This window comes from Semicossyphus pulcher, unplaced genomic scaffold (genome assembly GCF_022749685.1).
Source record: "Semicossyphus pulcher isolate SPU_LCO1_2020_fin unplaced genomic scaffold, fSemPul1.0.p SCAF_18, whole genome shotgun sequence".
Classification (NCBI taxonomy): Eukaryota; Metazoa; Chordata; class Actinopteri; order Labriformes; family Labridae; genus Semicossyphus; species Semicossyphus pulcher.
This window is the reverse complement of record NW_027211691.1, coordinates 3213183-3230197: the sequence shown is the minus strand read 5'-3', so window position 1 is coordinate 3230197 and position 17015 is coordinate 3213183. Positions and strand designations below refer to the sequence as shown.

Below are 17015 nucleotides of genomic sequence, written 5' to 3'. Positions count from 1 at the left end.
ACCAAAAAATACACGAAGTAATGGATTTCTGAGCTGTCGTCTCGCTGAACCCTGATGCTTTGAATATCGACTGGTCTTCATGGCAGGTTGGTTTATTATTACCAAGGACGATTTCCCTCAGGATTCCGTTTCCATTAACTAAGGGACAATCCCAGCCTGGCTGAGTGATGGGATTTGGGAACAGGTATAAAAGGAAAAAATAAGGTTGCCCTCCCGCACAGGGAGCTGAGACTGGAGCTCACACATGCAGAACGGACCCAAACAAGACGGGGAATGGGAACGTGCCCCAGCACAAAGTAGGAAACAAAGAAATTGGGTGACAGTGGTGGAAGAAAAGAAGTCGAAATGGGATTTGAATAGCACAAATGTGTTTGTGGGGAGACGAGGGTTGGAGGGCATGTACTCTACACATCTCATGCCCACTGCGCGCCTGTGTCGATTCAGCTGCATAGCATGACGCTCCTTTGGGAGCTTCTCAAAGGGGACAGATCTGGATGGAGAACCGGGCCCGGCAGTCTCCAGGGAGCGCTGAGGGAAATGTGTTGGGCCCTCAGCCAGGGGGGTTCACAGAGGAGAAGACCTTCATAGCAAGTCATAGCTGAATACCAAAAAGACATGTGCCACGGCTTTTTGAGTGAGGCCTCCAGATGTTCCATTCAGCAGGGGAGAGAGCTTTTGGAATGATTTGTTTGTGTCTGTGGTAGCATGCATTTTCAACAGCCATGCATCCTTCTTTCACTTCGCCGTAAGAGGGAGCGGTATCAAGCCTTATTGTTTCTATTCAATTAGCCGTTATTACCAGCGCCAGTTTGATTACTGAGTTCATTTGGCTGGTGGCGAACAATGGAGGCAGCAAGCTGTCTTTTCATTCACCCTGCCACCAGTATTGTGTTCTCTGCAGGAGAGAATTAAATTGGGCTTGTCTGTGAGAGATGAGAGCATGGTAAAACCAATGCCTCCTCTCATTCTTCTTGGCCGCCTGATGTCCACAAACACCAGAGGACACGGAGCCAAAAGGGGGTGGACAAAAAGGAACAGCGTATTCTTGAGCGATTAACAACCTGGGGGAGCTGCAGGAGAAGACAAATGCAGAGCGACATCGATTTCACTATTATAATGAGCACCATTCAATCATGCCAAATCCACAGGGGCCTCCGAGCACCATTAGGAGGTCAGCGCCTCTGAATGGCAGAGGCAACAACAATCCATAAATGATCTATTTAATGTACTGATATAAAAGAAAAGGACGTTTCACAAATTGACATCTGAGTGCTTTCCCAGAAATTCCAAACCTTGCTCCGCCATTTTGCTAATTAGGTTGTTTGCTAATTTTCCGGTCAGCAGTGATTTCTTTTTTTTTCTCGTTGAGCTGCGACTTAATTGTTCAGGCTTTTAGCGAGCAACAGCTATGTCTGAGCACTCACCTCTCTTGTTCCAGCCTCATCCGCAGGGTCTCCTCTTCTGACGCCTGCATGTCCTCAGCTTTAGATTTACTGGAGCCCTTCCTCTCCATCCTGTCTCCTGGCCGCTCATCCTTCCGGTGCTTTCCGAACCTGAGTAATAGAGAAGGGCAGAGAGGATTTAACTGAGACCAAGCTTTACTCATTTCCAACCCAATATGAGCTTTTTCTTTTTTACAGCAGCATGTCTCTTCCTTTGTCCGGGAAATTCAGGTGAAATACTCCGTAGGAAATTAAAGTGTCAGACTGTCAAAATCTTCAGGTCGGGTATGTACCGGGGAGCAGCTCGGGAGGAGTCTCCAAAGGCATCCTTTCGTTATTGAAAGAATAACTTGGACATTTTCATATAAATGCAATCAAACTGCACAGACATATCAAAAGATAACTCAACGTAGTGAATTCCCTTCCTGCCAAGTCTCCACCCAGTGTGTGGCGTTAAGAGGAAGTAAAAAGAGGGGATGAGCTCCCTGTTCTCTCCCTGAGCTGTAGAGTTGACTTAGAGTGATGGAGCAGTGACAGCTCATGATTTAGTTTTGACCGAGGAGGGAACAAACTACCTGCAACCGGGCGAATTGTAAGTGGAGGAAACATCCGTGCTCACTGGCATCATTTGTAACTTTCTCGACAGTGTCGCAAACTTTTACATTTTAATGACGGGAGTGACACAGCGGTGGTGGTAAATCTGTTACAGCTTTACAGCGAGGTGAGAATAAGCCAAGCCGATGATCGTAAATTCATCCAGACGGCCGAGCTTGGTGCTGGGCGAATGAATGACTGGAGCCTCTGGCTGACTGAAGGGTGTGAGAAAATGATGAGGAACGGGGAATATAAAGGAGGCATGCAGCTGACATGGAGTACAGTAAATTTACAAGGCTACACACTCACAAACAGACAGACACACACACAACACATGGACAACTCTATTATCTGACTCCACTGGCTGAGACTGTTTTACTCACAACGATGTGCTTGTGGATAACACCAAGACCGTGTGCCAACCTCATACATTTACACAGAATTTAGCGATAGAGAAAATTCTCTCTAAAGAGAAAGAACAGGAAGTTCATGCTGGTGTGATGTAATTTCCTGCTGCTCCACAATGTTGCCACCTGTGGAGGAAGTGAAAATAGGCCGGATACAGATAAAGGATGTGTTACAGACAGATATCCAGGAATCGCACATGGTCAATTCGGAAATAGCACATCTGTGCAGCATATACAGAAGAGTCAGTGTTTGTTCATATATTTTAATCAGTGTTGTGTGCAAGCAAATTATTTAAAAAAACTGAGGAATTAAGGAAATGACAGTGAAGGGAAAGGGTCACTGCACAGATACAGATACAAATGGTATCATTAGGGTTATAGTGAATGGCTCACACTTGTTGGGAGTAGCACGAGATCCTCAGCAACACTGGTTGTTAACCCTCCTGTCGTGTTCGGGTCAAATCTGTCATCAATCATAAATGTTGTGTTTTACATTTGACTGCCTCGAGGTCTCGACATCCTCCACACCATTAGAACATATAAAATTGCCAATCACCATTTTAATTGATATAATACCTGTGGTGTTCCCGGTTAAAAATGGCCGCCATATAGGAAATGATTGGGTAACATTAGATGAACGAACACGACAGGAGGGTTACATACTAAGTGTTAGTCATGGCCTCCTTTTGTCGTCTAATACAGACACTTGAGGAAACTTCTGTTTAGTGTCTGTTTGAAGGTGCCCTTTATCTCCCTTTCTCACCAACACACTGTGAACATTAAACTCATTGCTGAGGTTTAGGCACTTCATGGTGTGAGTGAAAATAATTACATTGAATTTTTGTTCCACAAAGGCTTGAACCCCAGCCCCTGACAGACACCAGAGGCCGGTTACATCACCTGACTTCCCACTTGCTGTAAGGATGTAGCGGCGTAAAACTTGAGAGAGAAGAGTCGACAAGTCACGCGACTTGAAATGTTGTGTTGTGTGTATTATGTAAAGGGGAGTCTACACAGGCAACTAGTTTGAAGTGTATTTTTGACACGCGTGTGCCGGGACAGAGCCGCTCCAATGTGATTCACTGCTGCAATCTCCAGCAGCCGCGTACGCTGCACGGGAGGCGGGTGTAATACACGAGTCATTTTCTGCTGATCCTTTCGTTTTATGCGTCAAGATTATTTTTTCTCGCTGCTGCGCGTCAGTGAAGCGTAGAAAGCCATCGACTGCTTTGTAAATACTAACCAACAACCAAGGACGCCATATTAAACAATGTGATCGCTTAATTTTGGCCAACTTTGATTTCAGTATCCTGTTGAAGTTATTGATCAACTAGATGAGCAGGCAAGATTAATTAGAAAGAGCAATGAATATGTACATCTGGGTACACCATAATTCATTCTCATCTGACTTCTACATCCTACGTAAATACAGAGTTTATGCACAATTTAAAAATACACACGCACACTTTTTAGCGTCACCACCGCCCCTATTTATGGCCAGGAATCACAACTACCATCGGCTAACTTTAAGACTCATCTTTGCTGCAGTTGCAGCCGGTGTAGATTGTAACATAGATGCGGCCGTGACGCTTACGTGTACGTTTGTCTGACGCTACAGCGCTGGTGTAGATTCAACCATACAACAACCATACAAGTTCTGTTTTATTATGTACGGCTGTTAAATGTTCTCAACCCATTAAAAATTAAATACTGCAAACCTTGTACTTTTTTAGAATGTCAGGTTGGGGGAATAACAGGCTGCTATATGGACGAATGTGATGACAGTAAACAAGTCAATAACAGGTTGTGTATGGCCCGGAGGACATGTTCCCCCAAGTGAGAAGAAATTCAATAAATATAATCACAGAATATGATGTATATTGACTGTTTATATAACATGACTATACTCATCATCTGTACATACATACGATCCTCCATATTTTGGAGCGGTACGTTCTTAGACAGAGGAACAAGAGAAAGCACTAAGCTCTGTGCTTCCTCAAAGCTGAGCTTTATCTGACAGTTTGAAAACTTTCACAGAAAGCTGAAAAAATGTCATCAGACAAGGTTGACTTTGGGCCGGTGGAAGTGAATGTATTCATGAAATGGGATCCTGTTCCCCTCACGGATGTTTATTATTCCACTTTACATTGAAAGCAGTCAGGACCTTTGTGTAAATGGCTTCTCTTTGGTCGGGCGGCTTTAGAATTGTAATCTTTTGAATGCACCGTGGCCTGGTGGGAGATCCTGGTTTGTGGTTGCGCAGAAAGCCCGTGCGAGGCCAAGGGAGCGATATGTGGGCTCTTTTGTAGCACAGATAGCATACATTACCTGATTAATTAATCAACAAATGGCTCTGGTAAGGCATAAAACTCTGGGGCTGGGAATGCTAATAATAGTGAGCGCGCTATCTATCACCAGGGCAGGTGACAGCTCCTCTCGCCTCACTTCAAGGACTTTCATTAACTTCCTCAGGAAAATACACCTTCCTCTTTTCCTCTTTCAATTTTTTTCTGTCTCGTCTTACTCCAACCCCCCCTGAAAAAAGAACATAAACTAACCCGCGGGGAGACAAACTTCTGCCCTGAACTTTTTTTCTTCTGCTTCTGGATCAACATCAATACATTGAGGGATTTGTCATAGTGAATTGGTATACATGGCAGCATATTGGTGGATTAGACCCTGGGCGTGCAGCAGCTCCCATACGCAGGGCTATTCCCCCATCGCCGGTGGCCTTAGAAGGAGGTCCCACATCAAAGCATAGGCGGAGGAATAAACCATACTACCAGAGCTATTAGAAGGCTATCGGGACACTTGCTGGTTCACTGACAACATGGCTCTGCCCTTCACTTGAGCAGCCTGAGCCCAGCCAGTGGGGACCAGGGTGGAACACAGGATTAGCCACCAAACCTCCACTGACGCACAAACCCGACGTAATGTTTCTACACTCGTCATTTCCTCAGCAGGAAACTATAGGAATCTGTGGTACCAGTGTTCGACAAACAGTGATGACCGTCACACCTGTCTCCTCACGGCACGTGTCTCGATGAAGAAAACAAACGGAATCCAATAAAAAACAGAAATCATTTGGAGTTAATCAGAGTCAGGAGGGAGGAGAAAACATGCCCATTTCTGTAACCCTGGAGCCAGCACTGGCACCTTGGCATTCATTATAGCTGGCATCGGGATAGTTGTAGAGTGAGGTTGATGAGGCTTGATAATAGCATATTGATTGGCAGCTAAAACTTGTTAATGAAGTCACTACAGAAGTTTGGAAAAGACAGCTTATTGTGGCCCAAACAGAAGAAGCTTCAGAATAAAATGAAACATGTTTTCCCCAAAAGACTTTTAAAGTTTTACTTTCAATCAACTATGAGGAGTTTTTAACTGGAAATGGAAGATCAAGTTAATATGTATCTATATGTATGTTAATATGTATAAGTATAAGTATGCTTTGATGGCTGTAATAGGGTCTGATCCCAACAGACAGGAAGGGCCTTTATGTACATTTTTCCTATCAAAGTTTGACAGTAAGCAGGACATTAGCCAGTTTAAAGAAAGTAGGAGATTTTACATTACAGAATACACAGGGCTGCACAGCTGGAAGGTTCTTGGTTTGAATCCCGGTTATAATGTAGCGGGTCTTTCTGTGTGGAGTTTGCATGCTCTCCCCGTGCTTGTGTGGGTTCTCTCCGGGTACTCCGGCTTCCTCCCACAGTCCAAAGACATGCTCGTTAGGTTCATTGGTGACTCCAAATTGCCCGTAGGTGTGAGCGGGAGTGTGAAAGGTTGTCTGTCTCTATGTGTCAGCCCTGTGATTGACTGGTGATCAGTCCGGGTAGTAGCCCCGCCTCTCGCCCAATGATAGCTGGGATAGGCCCTGAACAACCGACTTATGATGTAACATTCAAGCTGGCCTTGCTTCTAACATATATTCTGCTGGTGACTTATTATTATGAACATTCCTATAAAGCAAACAACCTATCAGCCTCAGGCTTGGCATTTACGAGCTTAAAAAGTTTCACTGTCAATCTACAGTAAATCTTAAACAGCCACAAATGGACACATGAACTCATCGCCACGCATCCTACAAACAGCTGTGTGTAAAACAACACAAAAAGTATTAAAGGCAAGTTGTATCTTTCATCCAGCCAGGCCAGCAGCTGTATGAAAAAGATGCTTTTGTTTACAGGGCCACAAAAATGAACACATAATGACGGTTCCTAACAGCTGCTTTAAGAACACGCTGTTTAAACGTGATGACAAACGACTCGCCGTGGTCACTCTTTGCCGCTGTTGCACCGTATATCTCCATTAAAGGCTGGTTAACAATTATATGCCATTTGCCATCTTATAAAAGTCTGATCTTATTTTTCTGCTTTAGTCCACCAGACCGAAGCTCGTGTTTAATGATCCGTTCCTAAGCGTCTATCTCACTGTGGCAAACAGCAAGAGCGATGAATACACAAATGCAGAGGGGCCGTCGGAGGACAAAGAATGATGGCGTGGAGAGATTTAGATTGCAAAATCACCTGGGAAGAAATACATTTAGTTTTGATTACATGAGCATAAACACATGACAGCTGAGTAACGTGCGGATTTGATCAGTAGGATGCTGATATGCAGAGTCCTGACAGATTTTAGACTGGAGCTGCTCGGTGTGATTTATCCCCGCTTGCTCTCAATAAAGTCTGATCGGCTATCAAACCTCATTTGGGTGCTATGCAATCCAACATGTGTCAGTCATATATAATATATGCTACATTAATGTTAGGATGGTCGCTGATGCGATGAAACATTAGGAGTAAAATTACAGCGTTCAATCAAAGTGTCTTGAATTTTCCGTCTGCAGAAAACATCATAAAATAAAATGTTTTCAACACTGTTGCACATTAGGCACATTACTGAGGAGCTGGCTGTGCTGAATGGATCTGCTTTTCCTCCAAAAGCAGGCAGTAAATAGGTACTCCATTCAATATGATACATCCTCATATATCACAGCAAACAGAAGGGTTTATACCAGTAGCAGTAGATGCCTCATACATCATCTTCATTGATTTACAGGGTAATAATACTTCAAGGCTGCAGCACAACAGTGGAGGAAAAAGTCAAAGACAGAATTTCCAAAGAGGGAGAAAAAAGTAAATTATGCAAAGCCTCAAAGCCAGTTTGATTGTTACAATCATTTAATCTGGGGAGTAGATTTGAGAGAAGCTAATCGCTTTTGACATCTTCTGTGGGGAATTTGTGGGTTGTTCACAGGAAGCTGCTGACTGAGAGAGGACAGCACAAATAGCTGTCTGTTCCTCCTCCTGAGATGTGCACTTTTTCAAAGTGAATGCGAGGATGCGATAGATGTTCCGTCACGTGACGCACACATCTTATATGTTGTTGAATCTTTTGGCATTATTCAAACCTGCAAACGGAACAGGTGAGCCAGAAAGGAGGAAGGGACTGCATCTATCAATCTGAGTAAGTGATGAGAAGATAATTTCAAGGGCAGACAGAGAGAATCATTATGGTTTCTGCTCGGCCAACCTGAAAGTTAATCCAAATCTCCCAGGGCGAAGTCCCCCGCAGACGTCTGATGTGGTGTCTCAGCTCCCCCTCAAACTGTATTTGTCACAGTCTGGAAGAAAATAAATAAATTTGCCTCCACCCACTGCGTTTCACGGTGATAATCTATAAAGCTCCGTAAAAAATACACTTTTTTGTTTTGCAGAGAAATCAAAAGACTTTATTATCATTTTATTGATGGCAGAAAAGTACACAGCAGAAAGTTCAGACGAGCGCAGATGCTCACGCACAAATAAACACTTTTTTCTCCTATCACCGCCTAATGCAAGGCCATGTCGATATAGAGCATGATCTCTGCACGCTGCTGCACCTGGGGCAAGCCCCTGACAGTGGCATGTAATTTTAATAGTGTCTTGTTAGGAAGGCAAGGCTGTGTGTCCTCCTCGCTAGCTAAGTGTTGCTGCAGCTGTGGTGAGTAAACAGTCTCTACCTGGGGTGAGACACACTGCGACTTGTAAAAAATCCAATAAGACAGGTAGAGAAAGAAAAAGGGAGAGTTTTTTTTCCCTTCTCAGGAATCACACTGTGACCCGGCGATCGTTAACAGGCATTAAAGGGGCATCCGTTATCGTCGAGTGGCCTCAGTGTTAAGTCGCCACTGCTGGTTTCCAGGGACACAAACCCCAGAGACATATGGGAGGATGTTCTCCTGTTGTCCCCTGCTGCCTCCAGCCACCGGCAGCCGATTATCTTCCTCCCCGCGGAACTCATTATCCACAACCTGTAATGTCAGTCAGCGCTTTCCCTGCTCAGCCAGACCTCTTTTAAACTAGGAGCTACTATTTGATGCATCCGATGGAAAGCATTGCCTTAAAGGAGATTGATCTGCGATGCGATGTGTGTGAGGTGTCTTTGGGTTCATGATGTGGAATGTAACTTTAAAATAACACCATCTTTAATGCAGTTGCACATTCCCCTGCCTTTTACAGAGACTCTGCCTCTTACAGGGCACAGCAAGATATAACATCTCTTCTCTTTTACCTCATTGGAGGAGGGCTTGCGCACAAAGAACCAATAGATTTCCTCCTGAGGGAAAGGGAGGGGGGGCTTCTGTTGATTGGCTGTGGCTGTGGAGGGAAGCCAGCCCTAATTCCTCCAGCAACGGTGTGAAAACAGTGGGGAGAGCGACAGGAGGAGGAGGAGGGAGGATGGGAGTTGAAATGGTTCACGCCGGGTGAGAAAGTGGCGTGTCCCGCACCGTTGAGGTATGACATGCATTTATTCATGACATCAGGCCGCGCCCCAGTAGGGCGACAGTGCCACGGGCGAGGCGGAGGAAAAAACGATTCTCACCAGAAACTTCTGCGCCTCTTCGGTCTCCCAGCGGAGCGAAGAAGACACCGTGATGTTGGCGAATGTTCAGTTTTCGGTGACACTCTACGTGGTCGCTCGCCATATAATGAAAAACAAAACAATTTACAGGCGTTCGTTCGCCATCTTAGATCATTGTATTTAAATGAGAGTCCTTTTCACAACCACTGTGCCCAACTGTTTACATAAAGAGCTTATTCTATGGAAGCGATTTTCTGCATGGAAATTGATGTTGCTCAGTATTTCTTGTGATTTAGTCGGGCCTTCTTCCTTTAGATGTTTTCCTCTTTTCACACTTCTCTTTCAGGATTTATCTCTCCGGCTTGCTCTGTTTTTCCTTCCAGCCGTCTTTATTTTCCTCTTATCTAAGTCAATGCATGTGTGTCCAATGGCCTGAACAACAACAACAACATTCCGACGCTGGTCTGGTTGTTAGGAAATACAGATAACTGAAGACACACAAAGAGATAAGCACAACAATAACAGCAAAAAGAAGAGGAGGGCAAGAGTAACGGGCTCGGACTTAAATAAATACATGCATGTGAAAAACGGTCAGCAGCCTGGTATTCCCTCCTTCAGATCTTCCTTTGTGCCATTATGTGTGAATACGCGTGCGTAAGTGTGGAGGAGGGCACGGTGGATTTTCAGTTAATCCGCTCTTATTGAGAATGTTTTTTTTACACTCGCAGAGAGCAGACGACATGTAGACACTGCTTCAGAGTGAATGGCTGAGGATGTCTCTGCTTTGGAGCTACAAACCATCGCTATCAAAGACAGCGTTGAACTGAATAAGGGTGTATGTGTGTGGGCATCGGGGGGATGTGAACGTCTATCTACAACTTAAAGTTTGTGTGGGTTTGTGTGTGCGCAAGATGAAAGAAGAGAGCATTCATCTGTTTGCTCTGTGTGCCAATTATTCAGTTTTAAGCAATAGCAGGTACACACAAGCATCTGTGTGTGTGTGTGTGTGTTATCTATATGTGTGTGCCTGTATATCATACACAGCTTGGCTTTTCCATATTTCAAACAGCCTGCGCAACACAAAGGACGAGGCCCAGCCCGACATGATTGCCTTTAATGTTTCACATAAATCACTGAGTTGTGTGTGCGTGTGTGTGTGTGTGAGGAAGGGGAGGGCTGTTTCTGCACACGCTCAGAGGAACATTTCAAATCCCTGACACCGCTGATTAAAGCCTCTCATTACAACACAAATAAACAGTCCAAACGCATTCATACAGCCATTTGTTAGGGCGTAAGAGCGCAGTGAGGAGGGAGTTTCTGAAGGACGATTTACATAGACACACTTGAGCAGCTCAGAGGGAAGTTCAGGTGTCGGGGTATGCCTTGTGTTAGTGTCTGTGTATGTGTGTGTGTGTGTGTGTGTGTGTGTGTGTGTGTGTGTGTGTGTGTTTCCCCACTCATAATCATCCTGTTTTTCTCCCTGTATGTGCAAACAGACTCATTATTGGATGCCAGATGAATTTGCTGACAACATCCCATGCATAAGCAGAAACACACACATGATCTCATGTGCCTTTATACATGCACACACTCATATCTGGCCGCCGCTTACCCAAACCTAGCCCACACAAGCAGATGCAGGGGAGGGAGGAGAGGGGAGGGAGGAGGGGGACAGCACTGTGGTTCCTCTCAGAGCTACAGTAGGTGGCTCAGGCTGTGACCTAGATACAGTATGGCACACTGCATTCCTAATGGGCCGTTTTGATCACTGCCACTCTCTGTATCCCCGGCCTGGCTGCTGCTGCTGCTGCTGTGTGACTCAAACACGAAAAGTCAGCATTCAGCAAACACAGCATGCAAAGTCTGCTCTGCTCTTTTAATGATGGCGACAGTGGAAGTGGAAAAGACAAATTCTCTGTACAGATTTTGTCTTATTTGACTTACAAGGATCCGTCTTTTATAGGTGCTTTATGATATATTTACAGCTTCTTTCACTTCCTTCAACTTAAACCGAACAGGATATTTACTCAGGATGACAGGAAACGACTTATAATTATGTCACCTCATAAATCAATCTGGTCCTCAGGCCTCTTCTCTCGTCTCCTCTGTTCTAACAACTAATTCCCAGCTAATTTACATGCTGATGAGTCTGCAGACAGATGCGTTCTGTGACGCTCACGTGCCTGATTTCCACCTACACAGGACAGGCGAGGGGAGAAGCGCGGCGGGGTTCTCTGTCTCGTAAAACGTCAGACTTTGAAATACAGGCATGGACGCAGACCGGCCCAAACGTTGTGTTTGAGTCCGTCGGAAAGAGCAGACAGCGGAATCGCTGATCCGTGATATACATCCCTCCCAGCATTCAGAGGGAGACGGGAGAGGTCTTTCTGTCAGTGCCACGATGAATCTCCAGGGCAGCCGGGGGGGAGGAGGGAAGAGGGATGCGGGTGGATATATGGAAAGAAAGAGGGAGGGAGTGACAGTAATTGTGAGTAAAGTGAGGATGAGTAAGAGTAGGAACCCAGTGGAATCGCAGGGATAGTGACTGTACATCACAAGCAGGGTTAGATAAATAACCCTGAACACTCCTCCTCTGTCTGCTGGCCTTCAGTTCCATCACACTGCTGCTGCTCGACGGCAGAATGCAGTTAAAGACCAGCAAGAACAGAACTATTAAATTATACATTAAAAGCACAGATACTGGAAGTGTCACTTTAAAATTGTGATACTTGGATTCGGTTACTGATTACATTTTTTAATCAGTAACTATATCACTTCCTGCAGCGGCACTGAACAAGAGCATTGCACATAAATCCATATTTCCTATACATACTGTCAGGATGAACCGCTGTTTATAGTTGGTTAACGCACAAGGCGCTGATCCGGACTTGATATGGATCTGCAGCTGGAAATATCGACTGGTCTTCATCTATTGTTTCAGGACCCTTCAGTATATCGTCCCTCCTCTCTCCCTGCTCAGCCTCGCATTCACGCTTCCCTTACTCACAGCTCGCACACGCTGGTATGGCCGAATGAACCTCATTAAAGATTGCTTCACAACAAACACAGGCAGGAATAAAATTACGATCCGGCCATGAGAAGAATCTCCGTTTCTGTGACACTTTCACCAAAGACAGGGAAGAAAAAGATCAGAGAGGGAGACAGGGAGACGTGGAGAAGCGGGAGGAAAATAGACAATTTCACTTTACATGCCGAACACATGTCGAGACGCTGACAGAACAAGAGGAATACGGTTCCTGGCTTTAACTGGTTGCCTTTGATGGAAATCAGAAGTGTAATTCAACATCGATTGATATTACCTTTGTAATTCAAAAGCAATTTTCCCATCTTTTTGTCTCCTTGCCTTCACTGTGATTGTTTCTCCCCCACCACCCATCTTCTCATTCACATGTTAAGGTGTGTGTACACATCAGCGGGTGGGAACGCAGCGGATGGGAAAGGTCATTTCAGCCAAAGGCCTCGATTTCATTACATGCTAAGCCCGCTGGATGGCTGAGCGGACTAGCAATGAGTCCTACTGTAGCAGACTGCACACTTCATTTGCATTGCACATAGGGGGAATAAATAGGCTCTCCCATGTGCTTTTCTCACCTCTGTCTCTGTAGCATCAAGCATGCTTTGCATCTCTAATTCAACTTATATCTGTTTCCTTCCTCAGACCAAAACATACATTAAATAAATAAGCTTTATTACAGGGGGCTTTACTGACTCATTTGTACTATTTAAAAAAACAAAACAGGGTTTGCCGTTCTCAGATCCTTGAACATGTTCTTAATGTTTTCTCATTATTTTCAAATCCGCCCGTCCTCTGAGAGTCGACTCGCTTTGGAACAGCCTTTCTTCGATTGATCAAAGCGATCTGGGCCAAAGCGGGAAAAAAAATAACATCAAAGTGGAATCAAAGTGTCTCAAAGTGCTAAAAACAAATATCAAACGGAGAGGGAGGAAGTTCAGAAACATCAGGCGCTTTCTGTTGGGAACATCAAGGTTGATGAAAGGAGAGACGATGGAGGGAGGGGAACGAGGGTGAGGAAAGAGAGGGAGATCGCTGCTGAAGAGAAGGGAGGACGTGTTACGAGAGGGAGAGAAAAGAAAAGAAAAAGAAAAGAGACAAAAAGCACAAGTCAAGGAAAAGAAGAGGAGAGAAGAAACCAAAAACAGAGGGGAAGAGAAGAGAAGAGTCCAGTGGTGGGTTTCCATGGCGGGGTCTGGGTGTGATTCCGCTGGGGTTGGATTATTAGTAGTCTCGGGCCTGGCGGAGAACGGAGGGGCTGCACTGCTACACTTAATTTGAGCTCTTTAATAACACACTTTATGAATTCAGTCATGTTTGCAGCCCTCTGCCTGAGACGCAGCGTGAGAGACATCGCTGGATCTCATTTCAGGCCGACAAGATTTCAGATTCAATTAACTCCATCGTGCAACACCACCTCTCCTCACACACACACACACACACAGCACCCGCACACTGCTCCCCATGCTTCAAGGTCTATCTCGCAGCGCTGCATGATCATTCTAAACCTAATTACTTCAGGGCTGTCTGATGGAGGCCCAGCGCTGCCCAATCACATTTGCATTGAGTGGCCCAAAGCAGAGGAAGTGCGGCCGGACAGCCTGAACCCCCACCCCCCCCATCTCTCATTCTTGCATGCTGGCTAAAGTCACTGATCATCCTCTCCTTCTCAGGCCCTCCCTACGTCTACATTATATACAGCGACATCCCTCTTTGTGATACCACACGCAAAGCTTTCACTTAACCTGGCGTAAAGAAGAGTTTTGTTGTTTTACTGTTTTCATCTCCCGCTGCACCCTGTGACAGTGGGGCTAATCTTCTCAGCGGGGGGCTGTGTTGTTTGTTGTTTTGTCCCCGCTGGGCGTCTTTGGTACATGATTGGCAGGACAGTAATGGGATGTCACACTCAGAGGACATTTTTGTCAGGGAGTTTGGAGTTCGACCTGCAAAAATGACCCCTTTAAAATCCTGGGATCTTGCACCCGACTTCGAAGACGCAGGAGGGAGTGCTTCTGAAAATGTGTTTTTCCCAAGGCGTTGAAAAAGCCCCCTCCTGCCCCCCTTTTACAGTGCCCTATGTGACATGATATTTCTTGTGGCTGTGCAGGCACTTGGAGGTGATATTGAGGTATGACTTTGCACTTGGAAAAGCCACCAAAGTTCACTATTGAGTTCCCGCTGAAATATTTATCCATGACAGGGGAAATCTGTTGCCCACTTTGCTTTAGCTCACTGCAGAGGGAGGTCAAAGGTCATGGTCGGCTGCACAAATGCACCCCTAGAGCTGACAGGAAGTCACTTCATGTATATGAATCCTTGGAGACTAAAAAGAAGCTTCCCCAACCCCTGACCACCCTGCTGGGCGTGTGGTTTTTCTTGCATCACCTTCCACAGTCAACGACATTATTTTTTAATAATTATATTTTCTTGCATTACTCATATTCTTCTCCTCGCTCCAGCTGCCTGTGATTCCCATGTCCCAGTTTCAGCTTGAAGCCGTGCCCTGTGTTTGCCTTTACTACCTCTGCACAGACGATCTGACGAGTGAGGCAGAGCTAAAGAAGAACAATTATAATTTTCTCTCAGATTACATTGAGCAGATGTCAGGGCCCACATGTGGAGGCGGCTAATTGCCGTCTCCAAATCAACTGTGGCATAATACCACAAGCATATGTGAGCGTTTGTGTGCGTGTGCAGGGGAAGGTGGAAGGGACGAGGGTCGGCTTTATGCAGAGAAAGCTGATCCATGAGGCGCGCTCTGAGCCAAGAGTGTGTGTATAAAAAGCCGAGCTAATGCATGTGTCATGTCGGTGTATTAATGATCAAACCGGCTTACCCGCCATCAGCTGTTCACACCCACACGAGCAGAAAGAATCACATAGCAGGAAGACACGGAGCAGCACAGGAACACGCTAACTACCTACTCCCGTGCAGCACATGAGGCAATCGTGCTTTCGTGGCATAGTATTCATGTTGTAGGCATACTCACGCATGCACACCCGTGCCAACAGCCCCCCTCCCACATACACACACACACACTCCAGCACTCCCAGCGTGTTTCCACACTGCCTAAGAATAATACACATTGAAGGATAAAAAGCATCCCTCCTTCAGCTTCCACTGCTTCCCTTTCCACACCCCTCTCTTCTGCATCTCTCCCGTGTAGCCTTGAGTGGAGCTGCATCTGCAGGGAGGAGAGCAGACGAGGTCCCTGGGGTGGTGGAGTGGGCGGGGGGGGTTGCACGGCTGTCACACTGAGCTGCACTGTCCTCTGATGGCTCGGCGTGAGGCATGCCACTTATCAGATTGGTGGTGATGGAGGGAGCAGGGGGTAGGGGTGAGGGTAAGTGTGTGTGTGTGTGTGGGTGAGGAAGCAGCAGGGAGAAAGGGTGAGGGTGATGCCAGAGCCCATTAACACAGTCTTTTCATCTGTAGACACACACACGCAAACATGCATTACACATGCACGCACATGCAAATATACATGCACCTTCAAAGCGGGCGCACACACACACACAAAATGTACCAAATCGCCAGAGATCGTCTCTCCTCCCTGCAGGCAGACAGCAGCACGATGCCGTGACTGCCGCTGTGAAAAGCTCCCTTCTTTTCTGATTCCCCCTCTCTCTTTCCTTTTCATCCTCCTTTCCCACTCTCCCTAGGTGCCCCAGTTCACTCCACTGCACACGCTCCCTCTCTCCTTCCACCCTCACCCAAGCCCCCGCCCCCACCCCCACAACCCCTTCTGGCCCCCATCCCCTGTCCCAACTGTGCCTTGCATATTTTGCAGCCTTCCCCTGCTTGTCTGCTCCACTCTACTGCACCATCCCTACTGTATGCTGCATTCCCATTGCTCTGTCAGAAACAAACACAAGAAATAATCTGGTAATGTAGAAATATGACTGTTAACACGCTCATCTTAAAGCGAGCGAAGGCAATTTATTTAAGTAGCATTTCTTCCTTACATTCGTTGAAATTGTCTTTACATGCCGGCAGCAATAAATAAATTATAGTAGATAAATAGATAAAGATAACATAAACCATCCAATAAATGATGGGATGAATAATTGAATGGCTTTCCTACCTGTCGACCTTGTGTGCATTCTCCTCGTGTACTGCGTAGGAGCTCACTACTCCACGAGCTAAAGCTAGCACAAGAAGGTGGATTTATACGAGAAGACGAGACCCTGCACCCTAACCGAGATATGTTCTTGTGTTTTTAGGGAGTCGTTTTTCAGGTTTACAGGTTTTACAGAAGACAGAGATAAACATGCATGACTTAAATGTCCATCTAAGGGCCTACTTAATCCGTCCAAAAATAAAACTTCACTTTGTGTTAACAATTCATCACTGAACATTGAGAAATGTAATAAATAACACAGGATGAGTATCTCCTGCACTGTCACACGCACAATAACCACATTAGGAGATGGAGAAGTGGATATAGGAGGTCAGTCAGTCGCAGAGCAGATAAACAACACCTCATTAGGCACGCTGAAGAGACTCTTTCAGGCCCGGCCGAGACGTCGTTGTCTGCTAGCATGCTAACACAGCCCTGGGCAGAGCTACTAACATCTAAACAAGCCTGATAGGATCAGAAAGTAATGATCACATGTTATCCACTAGAAATGACATGAATAATCACATGCAATGAATGAGGGGATGATGCACTGGCCCTACACTCCCCTA

The 17015-nt window shown here is 45.7% G+C and overlaps 1 protein-coding gene across 1 annotated transcript in view; it reads right to left on the bottom strand.

The window, feature by feature from the left end:
- LOC138595814 (partitioning defective 3 homolog) overlaps positions 1-17015 on the bottom strand; it is a 409339-nt gene that overhangs the window by 84552 nt on the left and 307772 nt on the right. The window contains exon 21 of the mRNA XM_069667257.1: positions 1425-1553. Coding sequence (XP_069523358.1) covers positions 1425-1553 — 129 coding nt within the window. The remainder of the gene's footprint in view (positions 1-1424; positions 1554-17015) is intronic.